At 45.3% G+C, this 14,533-nt stretch overlaps 1 protein-coding gene across 1 annotated transcript; it reads left to right on the plus strand.

The window, feature by feature from the left end:
• Positions 1–14,480, plus strand: dop1b (DOP1 leucine zipper like protein B). The gene is made up of 38 exons (XM_061287018.1): positions 1–203; positions 2,248–2,426; positions 2,512–2,693; positions 2,775–2,945; positions 3,207–3,396; positions 3,492–3,590; positions 3,688–3,811; positions 3,930–4,039; positions 4,551–4,662; positions 4,744–4,864; positions 4,976–5,095; positions 5,176–5,281; positions 5,361–5,597; positions 5,729–6,015; positions 6,115–6,500; positions 6,586–6,857; positions 6,936–7,088; positions 7,176–7,267; positions 7,344–7,534; positions 7,824–9,354; positions 9,501–9,603; positions 9,682–9,873; positions 10,047–10,169; positions 10,241–10,375; positions 10,461–10,516; positions 10,586–10,690; positions 10,768–10,834; positions 10,922–11,081; positions 11,352–11,434; positions 11,804–11,913; positions 11,989–12,138; positions 12,279–12,340; positions 12,424–12,552; positions 12,709–12,845; positions 12,922–12,977; positions 13,062–13,205; positions 13,326–13,458; positions 13,536–14,480. Exons 2-38 carry the CDS (start codon positions 2,289–2,291, stop codon positions 13,791–13,793), a joined length of 6,825 nt encoding a protein of 2,274 aa, XP_061143002.1. The 5' UTR covers positions 1–203; positions 2,248–2,288; the 3' UTR covers positions 13,794–14,480.
• Positions 14,481–14,533: the final 53 nt, after the last annotated feature.

Raw genomic sequence — 14,533 nt, forward strand, 5'->3', positions numbered from 1 at the left:
ACCAACCCAGTCATCCACTGCCCTGATAGGAGCACTTCAACGACGCTACTTTTGATGCGCTCATCTACTGACGAAAACAAGCATATTTTACCTCTGTGTTTAAAAAAAATATATAGATTGAGGCGAAATCATGTAAATTGTCTCCTCTTCGTGCTTGGCTTCTTCAAAACGACTGAGCTTGCACGCAAACCGCGGTTTATTCGGTGAGTCATTTTATTGATGCACCTGATACACGGCTAGGTTAGCTTATGTATACCCTTCTTTTATACGCTCCGAACATTCACTCACAATTATATGCGCTGAATGTATTTTTATGCTAGCGAAGCCTTCTACCGCGGTGTTCCTGTTATCTGCGGGGAGTGGCGTTTTTCACCCCCCGATTAATCCACATTGCAGTTACATAATAGACTCATCTAGGGATGCTGCTATGTGGCCAAAAGCTTGTCTCATCATAATGAATATTGTGGACAAGTGCGGTGGGAATTTAGTGTCAGTCAGGTGACAATATCTGCTGCGTGGTGTTGTGGCCGTCGTGTCCTGAAACACTCAGGCATCTTTAAATTGATGGCAGTAGAACCAAGCTGGCTAAACCGAGGCGTCAGGTTCCAACTTTGGTCCTTGATTGTATTGTTTTTAAATATCCTCCCTTGTCGTCACTCGGGTCACTGGTAAGGTTGAAGTGACGTCATTAATTTATAACAATAATTGATCATTTAAGTATTATTTCAGATAGATCAACTGTTTGCATCATGCAAATTGCATGGAACTTTCTTTGCTGATGATATCAAATACCATAAAACTACATAAGATATGCCAATAAACATAAAACATCAACCAACTTTTGAATTTTTTGGGGGGGTCAACAATGGGTTAACCCACTAGTGCTTGAAGGAGCAGATTGCAAATCCACAAACTGAAAATAAGGCATTTGATGAAAGCCCAAGTTTTTATGAGCCAAACTGCATTTTTCTGACGTGATGCAATCACAAGAAAACTCTACACAGGCCGTAGCAGACATTTGACATGTACTTGTAGTACTCCGTGGTACTTCTGCTACCCTTTATTATTTTATCAATAATACAGCTATCCATTTTCCATATTGCATATCCTCATTAGTATTGTGCATTAGCTGAAGTGTTTGCCGGCTGACTTTGGGAAAGAGGCAGTGTCCACCTTCGACTGGTCAGCAAGGAACATATTAACAATCATTCACACTCGCTTTCACAACTAATAAGAATTTATAAACATGTTTTTTTGGGGAGGGGGCGATCACGCTCGGAATTTGCTCTTTACTTCACGCTTGGTTCCCTTTGCAGGTGTTCACTACATTGACGTTCATGTAAATGTCATTCAATAGACTAATTGTAGAGGATTACACATCATCCATTTCTATTTCACAAGGTCTGTCTCATAATCTTGCCCTTCTTCACACTCCAATTATGAGTGGTGTTGCTGTTTGTTCCTTTGTCAAATTTTCCATGAAATTCAATTAGGTAATTTTTCGGCCCGCAGAAACATTTCAAGTCAAACAAGTTTCTCTGTTGTCAACAAAACCAGAGGGTGGCATGACAGTAATGAATTTAATGTCATGTATATTAATTTAAGGGATTATTTTTTTCCCCTCATGAATTCCATCGTCTATAGTTGGATTAGTCATGGTGTCATTTAATAAAAACACTTTGTCTTTCAATAGCCTCTAATTGCCAATAACGTGTCTGTCAGAAGAAAACATCCCATTTGTGTCTTTGAATTGGATTTTCCAATTACTTACCCAAATTTGTTCAGGAGAAATACTGACTAAAAATAAATACGTACAAATACTGAAAAAAACAACAATAACCACTGTTTGGTTAGACGTTAAATTAGTTTAACCGGTTTTCCAAGATGGGATGGTTTGTCTTCTGAGGGCCATTCTGGACTTCTGAAAAACAAAGAATTATGGGGTTGAACATGAGAAATGAAAATGTTAGCAAGATATGTCTGCATGGCAATAAGCAGCATCAGTGGATAAACTTATGTCATGTCTCTTTCTGCATAGCTCATCCCTGCTAAGCCAGAGAGTCCAGATGTCCCTCTTTCTTTTCTAATCTTACACACACACACTCTTCTATCACATGCACTGCATAATTCCATTTACCATAAACAAGCCCCAGAGGCTTCTCGGAGAGACAACATGAGAAGTTGATTTTCATCCACGCCTAGTGAGGGGAAAAAAAAAACTTTTGCGTGCCTTTGCTGTTTTTGCAGAAACATTATGAGAACATGCTGCCGCCCGACTGACTTGTGACATGGATCCCGAGGAAGTGGAACTGCAGAACGACTACCGCTACCGCAGCTACGCAGCAGTCATTGAGAAGGCGCTGCGGAACTTTGAATCGTCAAGCGAATGGGCGGATCTCATTTCCTCCTTGGGCAAGCTCAACAAGGTAGAAATTCGTGTTACACTCCCTGATTTAAAATAATGGTTTTTGGAACCACAGCTTTTGCTAATTTCTTCTCACTCCCCGCCAGGCCCTACAGAGTAACCTCCGTTACTCCCTCCTTCCCAAGAGGCTCATCATCGGCAAGCGTCTGGCCCAATGCCTGCACCCGGCCTTACCAAGCGGGGTGCACCTCAAGGCTCTGGAGACCTACGAGGTTATTTTCAAAATCATCGGGACCAAATGGCTGGCCAAGGATTTGTTCATTTACAGGTGAGTCGAAAAATTACGAGCGATAGCCTGAGGTGCTTTGTGAGTTTTGCTGTGACACATTTTTCTTTTCTGTATTCTTAGCTCCGGCTTGTTTCCGCTATTGGGGCATGCAGCCATGGCAGTGAAGCCTGTCTTGCTGACGCTGTACGAGCGTTACTATCTGCCTCTGCAGAGGGCTTTACTTCCCAGTCTTCAGGCCTTCATAACAGGACTGCTGCCTGGCCTGGAGGAGGGACTGGAGGTCAATGACAGGTATAGTGGACCAGGCTCCTATTTAGGTTTGGATGAAATTAAAGTCAGGTTTTATTTTTTTATTTTTTTTATTTTAAACATAAAAATTATTTCTTTTTTTTATATCTGTTTATTATTTTTCCTGATATAAAATTCTATGTAAGAAAAAAAACCTGCAAAATTATTGTATAAATCGCCCAGCCTAGTCTTAGGTATAAATTATAAACGTATTTTAATGAACAATTTTTTTTATGGGTCTGTTTTGTCTCTTTGTTTGTCCAGGACTGATGCCCTGCTGCTGAAGTTGTCCCTGCTGGTGGGACAGCAGGTGTTCTATGGAGCGCTGTGGGGTTCTATTCTGGTCAGTCCTTTGGTGCGACTGCCCGCTACCGTCTTCATCGTCGCGCACTTTGACCGCACCGTGCCCCTGCAACAGCAGAAACACATGCTCGGCTATGACCATCGCCTGGTGGTAAGCGTTTCTCTCCTTGGTCATGAATTCATTCAGCAGTTCAATGAGGTCAGCTTTTGTTTGTTTGTTTACCCCTTATGCTTGTCTTTGTCTAGATGAAGTCTGTGTGTCTTTCCCTGCAAGACTCAAATGGACTGGTTCAGAGGAACATGCTGGAAATCCTGCTCTTCTTTTTTCCCTTGGCCACATCCCTGGTAAACAAACTCGAAACCACATTTTCTGATTAGCACCCGTCTGCACGCTATGTGTATAGCTACACGCTTTTTTTTTTCCTTTCTATCGTTTGTTCAGGACCCTTCAGAGGCCAGCATCGTAATGAGCATTGAGGACATGACCGCAGTGGTTTCTGCTGCTTCACTTACATTGCTCCGCAGAGACATGTCACTCAACAGGCGTCTCTATGCGTGGCTCCTAGGTAAACTGATCATGAGAAAGTCCGAAGTGCTCACTCACTACCTTTGTCGTAGCGTTTGGTCGATTTCTGGTTGTCTCGCTTGACTGCACTCTTTTATTTTCTGTCCCCCTCCCCTCAGGCACAGACATTAAAGGGGAAATGGTTGCTCCGCATCCAACCATGTCTTCTTCGGCAGAGGAACATATGGTGTTTTACTTCAACACATACTCCAAGGAGCTTATTGTGCAGGTAGCTCACACTTTTTGAGCTGTATCTAAACAAGGGAGGGTATCGGGGAATTGGTATTTATCGGCTACGTGTCTGGATTGCATTTTCTAATTGCATATGAATGAAAATTCTGATAAGGCTAGTTCCTTCCCACGTTCTAAAAAAAGCTAATAAGCACAATTGGATGTAATATCCAATTACTTGGCACTATGAATCTGCTTTTATGGACAGGCAGGTGTGTATAGAACAATACTGCCACCTAGTGGTGTTTGATAGGTACTGGGGTTTATATTCAGCGGTGGGAAGTAGCTACATTTTTACCATATTAAATCTACTCAATTAATGTTTTGGTTGAGTGATACTGTTGTGCAATATTTTAATGAGCATATTCTCATTTTACATTTTTGTCTATTTCTTATGAGTTTGCTATTTACGTTTGTCACGTGTGTTGTACTGTAGTTGCATACTGATTACTCATGTTTGTTTCTCACTTGTTCCTCTCCTTCCCATCTGGCCGTGTCGTTGCCTTCAGGGTCTGATTAGCATTCTCAAACAGAAGAATGTGCAGAGCAAACCGGAGAATGTGATTGGCTACCTCAGGCCTTTCCGCATCATTATTAGTTTGCTGGATAAACCAGAATTAGGTAAGTCCGTCACTTAAAGACATTAAAATAATGAATTATGGCTTGTTTTTTCAGAGTACTTACTGTGGTATCTGTGTCCAGGCCCCGCGGTCCTGAGCTGTGTGCTGTTGGAGGTGGTCCGAGCTTTTTACAGCTACTGTCGAGAGATGCTGGGTGATGATGCTTTCACCAGCTCAAAGCTCTCCGGCAACCAGTTAGCTAGGTGAGGGCAGCGGAGACAACTATCAGAAGAGTCACAATATTCTTACCAGCAGTATCTGTCCTACGTGAAGTTTGTTCCATATAGATGTTTGTCCTTGTTGAATTTTCACAGCATGATAAAAGAGAACAAGAATGCTTCGGAGATCATCAAGACAATGAATATGCTCGTGAGCTCCATGAACAGTGATTACCTTTGGGATTACATGACCGAGTGCTTCTGCAAGTCTCTCAGGCGAGACACACAGTTTCATTGTTACGGTTATTGAATGAGCTCTTGTTTACTGAACTTTTTTTTTCTTCTCATACTTGTAGCGACGTGGGCGAGCCACCAAAGCCTCAGCGTGACAGCAGTTGTCCGGCTGCCTCTGTCACAGAGATGTCAAACCTTATCATTTTTCTGCTTGATGTTCTTCCCCTGGTAAAGGATCTCTAGCTGTCAACGGCAACATGACATGTTCATAAAGAGTCGTTTTCTTAATCCTTTTCTTCGTTCCAAGGAGCTCCATGCTGATATCCAGTCCCACTTCCTTCCTGAGATGTTGGGCACGATGCTGCGGTCTGTGCATGACCACATGGAATTTGTTCGCTTGGAGGATGTCACACAGGGCCTGCGTGCATGCTTCAAGGTCCTCAGTAAGATCCAGATGCCTGTGGCGTTCATGGATTTTGAGACAGAAGCCCACACAAAAGAGATGGAGGTACAAGCGCAAGAAGAAGATGAAAGGATTACTCAGGTAGAGGTTTGAGCATTCGCTCAAGACAAATCACTCAAAACTTACAAAGTGTGATTAAGAAAAGAAAAACAATACAGTGTCTTTTATACAGCAATTTATATGGCTGCGTTTTAAATTCTATTTCTGTCCAGGATTTAGAGAAGGTAGGAGAGAAAGAAGACAGAGTCGCTGAAGGCAATGGTCACCACGGAGACGACGAGCTGAACAGAGATGCGGATGAGGCCGAGCCTGCAGAGGAGGCCTACCCGACACTCCGCTCAGAGGACAGCGGGCTGGGCATCAGTGCATCGCCATCCGAGCAGCAACTTCCACCCTCCATGATCTCCGGCGGGAATGGTAATGGGGTGTGGAGAAGGGGTGGTAGTGTCGACACCACAACCCAATGTCTGCAGGACATCCTCGCTTTTATAGCCACGAGGTAAACTACCTGTTATTTGACAACAAAATAAGAAAATGTAAAACCCGCAATGTGTTTTCCAGGTGAATGAATCTAAACAAAAAAAATTCTGTGTTGTAGACACCTGCTGGTACAGGTGGAAGATGTTCCAGCACAGGACGGAAAGCCCAAGACTGACGTTCCAACTGCACCTGTGGAGAATAACACTTTATTACGAAGCATAAACGGACTGGAAATTAAAGACAAACTCACAGAGCTGTTCAGCCCAAGCAAGTCAAAACATCAGCACGCATCTGAGGTCCAACAAGCAGAAAAGAAAAAAGAGCCCGGCACTTGTCTGGACTGGGCTGCCGGGTACCGGCCGCGAAGCAAAGCCGAGATCAACGAGGCGTGTCGGCAGGCCTTCACTGCCGCATGCCACCTGCTTCTGGAGTGCACCACCTTCCCGGTTTACCTAAGCGAAGAGGAGGCCCTGGCTCTCCACACGGACATGTTTGACCAAGCAGGTTAGGTTTTCCTCTCCTTCCTCTACTTGGCTCTCAACCACAGCGGAAGCCTCGGCGGCGTTCAAATGCTTTTTGTGCTTCGCAGGAGGTGCCAAGAAACGTTTGTCTGGTTGGCTGAGGTCTTTGATGACACTGTGCTGCATGTCAAGGGACTACAAAATCCAGCACACCGCAATATCCTCTCTGTTGGAGCTCATTAACTACTCCCAGTCCCTAGCACTGGTCATCCAGGACAAGCGAAGGCGCTACCAGAGCTGCGACGCCAATCCGCTGAGCGGGCAGCTGCAAATGATCACCGCGCCCCCGATTTATCCCGCTGTGCTTTGCAACATAGAAGAGGACACTGACTTTTACCAGGTTAAAGGAAATGTTTGCGTTTGCCCCGAAATCTCAAGAACATACTGAAGGTCTTCTCGTTTTGTGTCGTGCTGTCAGAGGCTGGCCGTGGTGCTTTGGAGCCAGCTGGACACAGAGCGTCGAGAGCAGCACACCGCCTGCGTCGAGCTCTTTTACCGTCTTCACTGTTTGGCTCCGTCAGGGAACATCTGCGAAGACATTATCTGCCAGGCGCTGTCGCACAGCGAGAAGGTGAAAATACCTGTCGAACCACCACTCATGCTTGTGATGACATAAGGAAATACAAGAAAACTAAACACCGGCTCTCGTACGGCCCAGGCTGTTCGGCTCGAAGCCCTGCATCGCTTCTCGATCCTCTGGCACTTGACCCGCGAGATCCACTTAAACAGGAACTGCCGCTCTTTTGACAGGTTAGTGTTGCCAATATTTGGTCAAATATTCTTTCCAATTGGCCTTTAATCCCAAATGCGCTTCTCTCTTTTTCAGGTCGCTGTGTGTTGTCGTGGAGAGTCTCAGCTGCACGGACGGCTCAATAAGTGCAGCTGCACAGTGCTGGCTAGCACGAGCTCTGTCCCTCAACGACGTGAACCGGATCCTAGAGCCCATCCTGCTCTTGCTGCTTCACCCGTCCACTCAGCGCTGCTCCATTCAGGCCGTCAAACAAAACGTCACAGCTGGTTAGTCGGTTAGGCTCGGTCTGTTTCACCTGTTTGCTGTTTTTGGGCTCTTCCTGAAATTCCCTAGGTTGCTACAAAATGGTGACAAAGATAAAAATGAATGCTACCTAGCACTACTTTTGTCTAATAGAAGAGTAATGCGGCCAAGCCGCCTGTTAGACAGGACTTTGGTATATGGGCATGGACACAGACACTTTTTAGTTTAAACTCCTGAGAAATGATTTACATTTCTTGAGTGGGCTTCAAATACTTGAATAATATACTTGATGTGTTTTTATCCCTTTCACAGGCAACCTCAAGATTCTAAATAACAGAAGTCGTTTGTCTGCCAAAGCAGTGCATGCCGTGGATACTGAAAGCAAGATCCTGAATCTCGGAAATGTCATAGACCGAGAATCCCTCTGGCTACAATTAGACAGCGGCGTCGAGTTGTCCAATCTAGGCGACGCTTTGATAGCATCCAGGAGCGAGAGCGAAGAGACCGAGGAGGAGGACCGAGAGGAAGATGAAGACGAGGCCGTCAAGAGTGAGAACACGGAATCGGCCGACACCAGCGGCGCCCAAGTGTCTACGGAGAATTCCGGCTCTGCCACTGAGGATGGAGGACTGGTCAACGGCCTGCAAAGAGTAGAGTCCGAGCGTACGCTGGCGTCCGATTCGCTGTCGAGCGAGGATGACGAGGATCTGGAGTTGGAGGCTATGGCCAGATCTCGTTTGTTAAAACAAGAGCGTGAGAAGAAAGAGGCCATTGGTTCGCTGTTCCATCATGTGCTTCTGTATCAGACGGCGGGCGGTTGGCGCCATCTGCTCCAAGGCTTGGCGCTGCTCGACAGTCTGCTGAGAAGCAGCGCCGAGTGTCCTCTAGTGGAGGCGCTCTCCTCCACCTCTCTGGACACCAGCTCTGCCGCACACCTAAACCTGGTTTCCAACCTCCTGCAGCGCCACGAGCAAGCTCAGGATGGCTTGAACTTCTACGGCGGTTTACTTTCCCCTTCGTCCTCCCGCTCCACGCCCCCTTCTCTGCTCATCGAGCTGCTGATGAACTTGTGCCTGCGATTCCTCCGCTCCCATTACTTGTCCTACCAGAGCCTCGGACCTCTCGACTTGCAGGGCAATCGAGACGTTCAGGTGAAGAGCGTGGAAGTGCTGACGCGTATGGTGAACCAGCTCACTTGCATGGCACAAGGAAAGGAGAGCAGCCTGGAGCACATTCGCACACTATTCGCTGGTTGTAAAGTGCAGCAATATGCTTTACTTACACTTTCAGCTTCTATGTATATAAGCCAAAGAGGAACGGACAAGGGAACATCCAAGGGTCATGAGATGTTGGATGAAGAAGGCGGACTATCAGAGGAGAGTCTCTTGAACGTCGGGAAAGGAGAAGGGCAGGAGCAATATCCGTTACAGATGGAATTGCTCAAACTGCTTCAGGCTCTCATAATCTTGGAGTACCACGTGTGGCCCAGTGGCGCTGGATCCGGCGGGACTTCCGGTCAACCTGCGGAATCCCCGACCGGCAGTAACCCCCTTACCCGGGGTTGGCAAACGGCCGTCCTGTTCCAGCAGTCCATCAAGGCAGCCCAGTACGTCCAAAGCCACCCCATCACCGCCCAGGGAATGTTCGTTTCCGCCGCTGCCAGGGCTCTGCAGGCGCAATACGGCTATGCCATGCATCCCCACTGGGTGGCGCTGCTGTGCTCCACCCTGCCTTACTTGGGCCGCTCATTGGGCATCATTGTGGCTCCCCTCATCAATCAGATTTGCAGGAACTTGGATGAACTGGTGAAGCTTTATGAGCATGATGGGCGAACAAATCAGAGGTAAAGAGAGACTCCAGCATACCCATGACCCAAATGATCACAAATACCTAAAGCCAATAGACAGATGGAGTCATTATTGTACAACATATGGCCAGTTCGACTTCAACTCCATTCTTTGAAATGCATTTTTTTTCCGCTTTCTTTAGTGCAACTGGAAGAAGACGGGAGAACATTGCACCAGACTACCTTCTGACTCTTCTAGAAGGCTTGACCACCATTACACACTACTGTCTTCTGGACAACAAGAGGGTGAGTCTCATGGATAGCGTACACGCAATTATGCCCAAGACCACTTTTTTGGTAATACATTTTTGTCTGCCTTGTCAGACCTCGGTTCCCTGCGATTCCGTTGACATCCGTAACGCACGCAGCGCCGTGCTGGAAGCGCTGCCGTGCATGCTCAATAGCATGGCGTTGCTATGGGGAGTGGTGATGAAGGAAGAGCTCCACAAACGGGGGGCGTCCGACTCGACGCAAAGCAGCACGCACAGTTCATCTGTCTTCTTTAAGAGCACCAAGGTGTGTTGCTTTATGCTCATATCGATCGTAAAGTTCAGACAACTGCAGCTTTTTTTGTTATATGTATGAACCTTTTTCGTAATCACATTTGTAAACCTACTCATTAGAACTGAACGACATGTTAAATGCAGTTGAAATTTTTACCAAATATTGCCACGTGCTCCCTTGCTTAGATTTTACGTCAGCGGATATTACAGTTCTTGGTTCCTCTGACTGGCCAATATGGGGTTCCGCTAATGGCTTCACTGGGAGCAGCCTGGAGTAACAGGAAGAGTAAAAGGAGAAACACAACCAATGTAAGAACTGCAATGTTGCGAGGCACCTGCAACAATTGACAGGATTGACAGTCCTTGATTTTTCTTTTCAGGTTTTACCTGTGGCCAACGAGTCTCATCTGACAATTGTAGAGCTGGTGAAATCATTGAACACCTTGCACACAGACATAATCTTGCACTTGGTCAAGGAAGTGGTCAAAAAGCCACACCAGCTGAAAGGGGATCAGGTACAAAAGAAAAACCAATTGGTTAGATATTGCATTATTTGCCAAGTTTTTCTAAGAAAACAAAAAACGGTCTGCTCTGAATTAGAAGTCAACCCTGGTAGACATCCCCATACTGCAGTTCACTTACACTTACATCAAGAGGTTAGTAGAAAACACCATACCATTTTTTATTTTTATGAATTATTTTAATTGATTTACTGTAAATAATAGTGTTACAGCACAAGCCTTGCAGGAGAACATTGCCCCTCTCCTCAGTCTGCTACGGGAGTCCGTCCCACTGAACCTGGCTCCCCCTGGCCACTTCTTACTCCTGGGGTTAGTTTTTGCGCCGATATTTACTCTTGCATTTGGTTACGATTGCCTTCTGCTTCAACGACATTTGTCACCTGCAGCATCCTCAATGAAGTTGTCAACCGACTCCCCAACTTGGACAATAAGAAGGACACACGAGATCTGCAGGTTTGAAGATCATCCGGCGTTCCAGCACTTAAGTAACAAATGAGGGGAAACTGGCGGGATTGATTGTATTGGTAACAATTGGCGCAGGAGGTTACTCAGCGCATCCTGGAGGCTGTGGGTGGAATCGCGGGTTCGTCTCTCGAGCAGACCAGTTGGCTGAGCCGCAGCCTGGAGGTCAAAGTGCAGCCGCAGGTGTGCGCCGAAACGGACGAGCCGGATGACGTGGATACGGACGCCGATCACTGTGGTAACTTAACACTTATCTGCCTGCAGAAAATTCAACCCAAAATATTTTGAATGAGCGGTTATTGCACCCACGACAAATATGAACCTTTTTCTGTGTCTCTTGAGACTTGAGAATATTTCTGTTGTTTTTAACTCAATGGCTGCATTACTAATCAAGAATTATCTTGTTAGTTAGAGCTTAAGGAGTTTTTTTATTTTTTTGGTAGCGCTGCTTCAAACTTGAAAACCCAATTTTGTACAAAGAGGAGCAAACTATTTTTCCTCCCGACAGAGTCGATGGCTCAAGCCAGCACCATGGTTTCATCCTCGGCTCCCTCAGTGTACAGCGTGCAGGCCCTTGTGCTCCTGGCAGAGGTATGTTTTATGTCGTACTAAACGTGTGGACATTATTGTCGGTCCCTTTCAGGTGAAGAAAAAAAAAAAAAACTAAAGATTTGGCACTGGAATAATGATTCCTGGTGGCCATGGCAACCCTGTTGTAGGACACCATGGACAAAACTGGCAGCGAAGAGACTTGAAAGATTTTGAGTTTCAATGACGAGTGTGTTTACAAATTGAGTCTGTTTTGCATTCTATCAATTTTATTGAGTATTCGATCAACTGCCAAAATCCCTAAAACATTTTTTACACTTGAGTTACACTTGGAAATGTTACACTTACAATATTATCCCCCATTGTACATTTTCATAATAATGAATCATCTCGCTCTTTCTCACTGTGCAGGTCTTGGCACCACTTCTTGATATGGTGTACCGCAGTGACGAGAAGGAGAAAGCGGTGCCTCTCATCTCTCGTCTCATGTACTATGTTTTCCCCTACTTGAAGAATCACAGGTATCGCTCTTACCTCCCAAGTGCCCGCACTTTATGATGATTCAATGCTGAATTGAAGTTCTCCTTTGGTTGCAGTGCCTACAACATGCCCAGCTTTGAGGCAGGAGCCCAGCTGTTGAGCAGCCTGAGTGGCTATGCCTACACAAAGAGAGCCTGGAGGAAAGAAGTCTTTGAGCTCTTCATGGATCCACTTTTCTTCACAATGGATGCCTCCTGTGGACCCAGGTAAGTGGGATTGCAAAACGTATTCCTCGAATGTCTTTCAGTTTTTTTATTTCACATTCCACCCATAATGTTTACTTAGTGGTATGATGCCACATCGATAATGCTCGATGGATCTCCTTTGTGTTGTGTCTTCCGTCCAGTTGGAAAGCCGTAATCGACCACTTGCTGACTCATGAGAAGACCATGTTTAAAGACCTCATGAGTGAGTACACGCCGCTTGAGGACAAGGCAGATGCCAGACAAAGACAACTGTGTGAACGCCACAATTGTTCTTGATTATCGCAGGCATGCAGAGTGGCTCCCTGAAGCTGTTTGCCAATGTCGAGCAGAAACCAATGCTCCTCAAGCGCCAGGCGTTCGCAATGTTCAGTGGGGAACTCGATCAGTATCATCTCTATCTACCCCTCATCCAAGGTGTTGTTTCTGAAAAATGATCCAATTATTTTGTGTGGCTTTTTTGGATGCATTTTAAACTCATTCTTATTATTACCATAATCATCTTTCTAAGTGAGCAAACCTTTACATTTCCAACTGATGAGTCGTGATAATAACAAAATTGTTTCCTCCCAGAACGCCTCACGGAAGCCTTACGAATGAATCCCAGCCCCGCTGTTTCCGCTCAGATATTCCTGATGTTCCGTGTTCTCCTGCTGCGGATTTCGTCTCAGCACCTGACATCTCTTTGGCCGATCATGGTCACAGAGCTGGTAAATATTTCAACGATCTTCACTCACAGCCCACACAGTATAAAAATTGTAATAACTCCTACACTCTTTTTTCCAGATTCGCACGTTTTCACGTCTCGAGAAAGCTCTGCTGGTGGATAAAGATGTCTCAAAGTGAGCTCACAATTATTAGTTACCAATCCTGACCATGTCGTTATGAATAACTGCTCTGAATAAACCAATAAACTTTGCTCCCAGGCTGACTAAAGTCGTACGCGGAGCCCTGGACAGAAACGCTCCTGTGAATTTCTCCCAGGCAGAGTTGGACATGTACCTGTCAGCTTGCAAGTTTCTGGACACATCCTTAGCCTTCCCCCCGGAGAAAATACCAATCTTTCAGATGTAAGCGATCTTCGTATTCTGCCCTTCCAAGTTATGAGATTTAAGTTTAGGGAAAATGTCTTTGAGCAATATGGTATTTCTTAAAATGCAAATAATAAAGATGCCACATTCTTTGTGTAGGTATCGTTGGGCGTTTGTTCCAGAAGTAGACGTGAACCACTACAGCGGTCCGGAAAGTGCACTGATAGAGGGCCAACAGGAGTGCAAGCCCCACGTTGTCCGAGTCCTGGAAGGCATACAACAACGCTATGGGGTAAAATCACATATTGATCGCTTCTTTGTTGATAAATCCAAAAACACTTCACAGAGTTTTGTCCACCTATTTTGCAGGCAAGCAACGGGCTGAGTGAGGAATCTTCTACCGAGCACCTGGAATTCCCACTCCTCACCCAGTGTTCCTTGTCTTCCATCACACACTTGTTGCCTTTCCTTTTTACCCTGTGCTGTTCCTTCCAAGGCCCTCCCATTCACAGCCACTCACCGGCCCCAGTTCAAGTAGCAGACTACCCTGCAGCTAATTCAGACGCCGTGCTGGACAGGCTTGAGTGTATCATTGAGGAAGAGTTCCTGGACGACATGGAGAATTGAGTGGAATGGAACTCCATTCCAAGTGCATGAGTGTTAACTGCTACTTATGAAAGTTGGCTTGGAATTTCTTTTAAATGTTTTAACAAATCTGCACATAAATACACCGAATCTATATTTAAAAAGCAGAAAGGCTGTGCGGTAAACTACTCCATTGGGCTTTTCAGGTTAAATATATTTAGTCAGCATATGTCACAAATGACCAACTGGAATGTTGCCCTCACCTATGTTTTTTTTTTTTTTAAATATGGAACCAATGTGGATTTGTTCTCAAAATGATCGCATAGTTGTATTTTGGCCACTCACACCTTTAAATTGTGGTGTTGGAGTGTGTGCACCTTTTGAATATTCTGTATCCGTGTACTTGAATGCAAATTGTGAGAGCCACCAGATTTCGAGACTAAACATTCTTGTTCTAATGTCTGACCGTGAGAATGTTCTGTTTTATCTCGAGGAATCGATATCTCTTGATTGTTTTTGGACCTCAAACCCCCTAGTTAATACTTAGATTTTATGTTGTTTACATGCCGTTAGGGGTATTAAGGGAAATCCGTTGTAAGTGTTCCAAGATAGGTTTTACAAATTCTTGCTATCTTTTACCCTTGTCTATGTTAAAACGTCATTGTTTAAATTATTCCAAAATGTTGAAAGGATCTTGTCAAAGTTGAAATAAAAAACGTTCTAAATGAAGTAGTGATGTATTTTTAAGCCGAGGGAGGGTGACTATTGCTCAGCACATGTCT

This window comes from Syngnathus typhle, linkage group LG9 (assembly GCF_033458585.1).
Source record: "Syngnathus typhle isolate RoL2023-S1 ecotype Sweden linkage group LG9, RoL_Styp_1.0, whole genome shotgun sequence".
NCBI lineage: Eukaryota > Metazoa > Chordata > Actinopteri > Syngnathiformes > Syngnathidae > Syngnathus > Syngnathus typhle.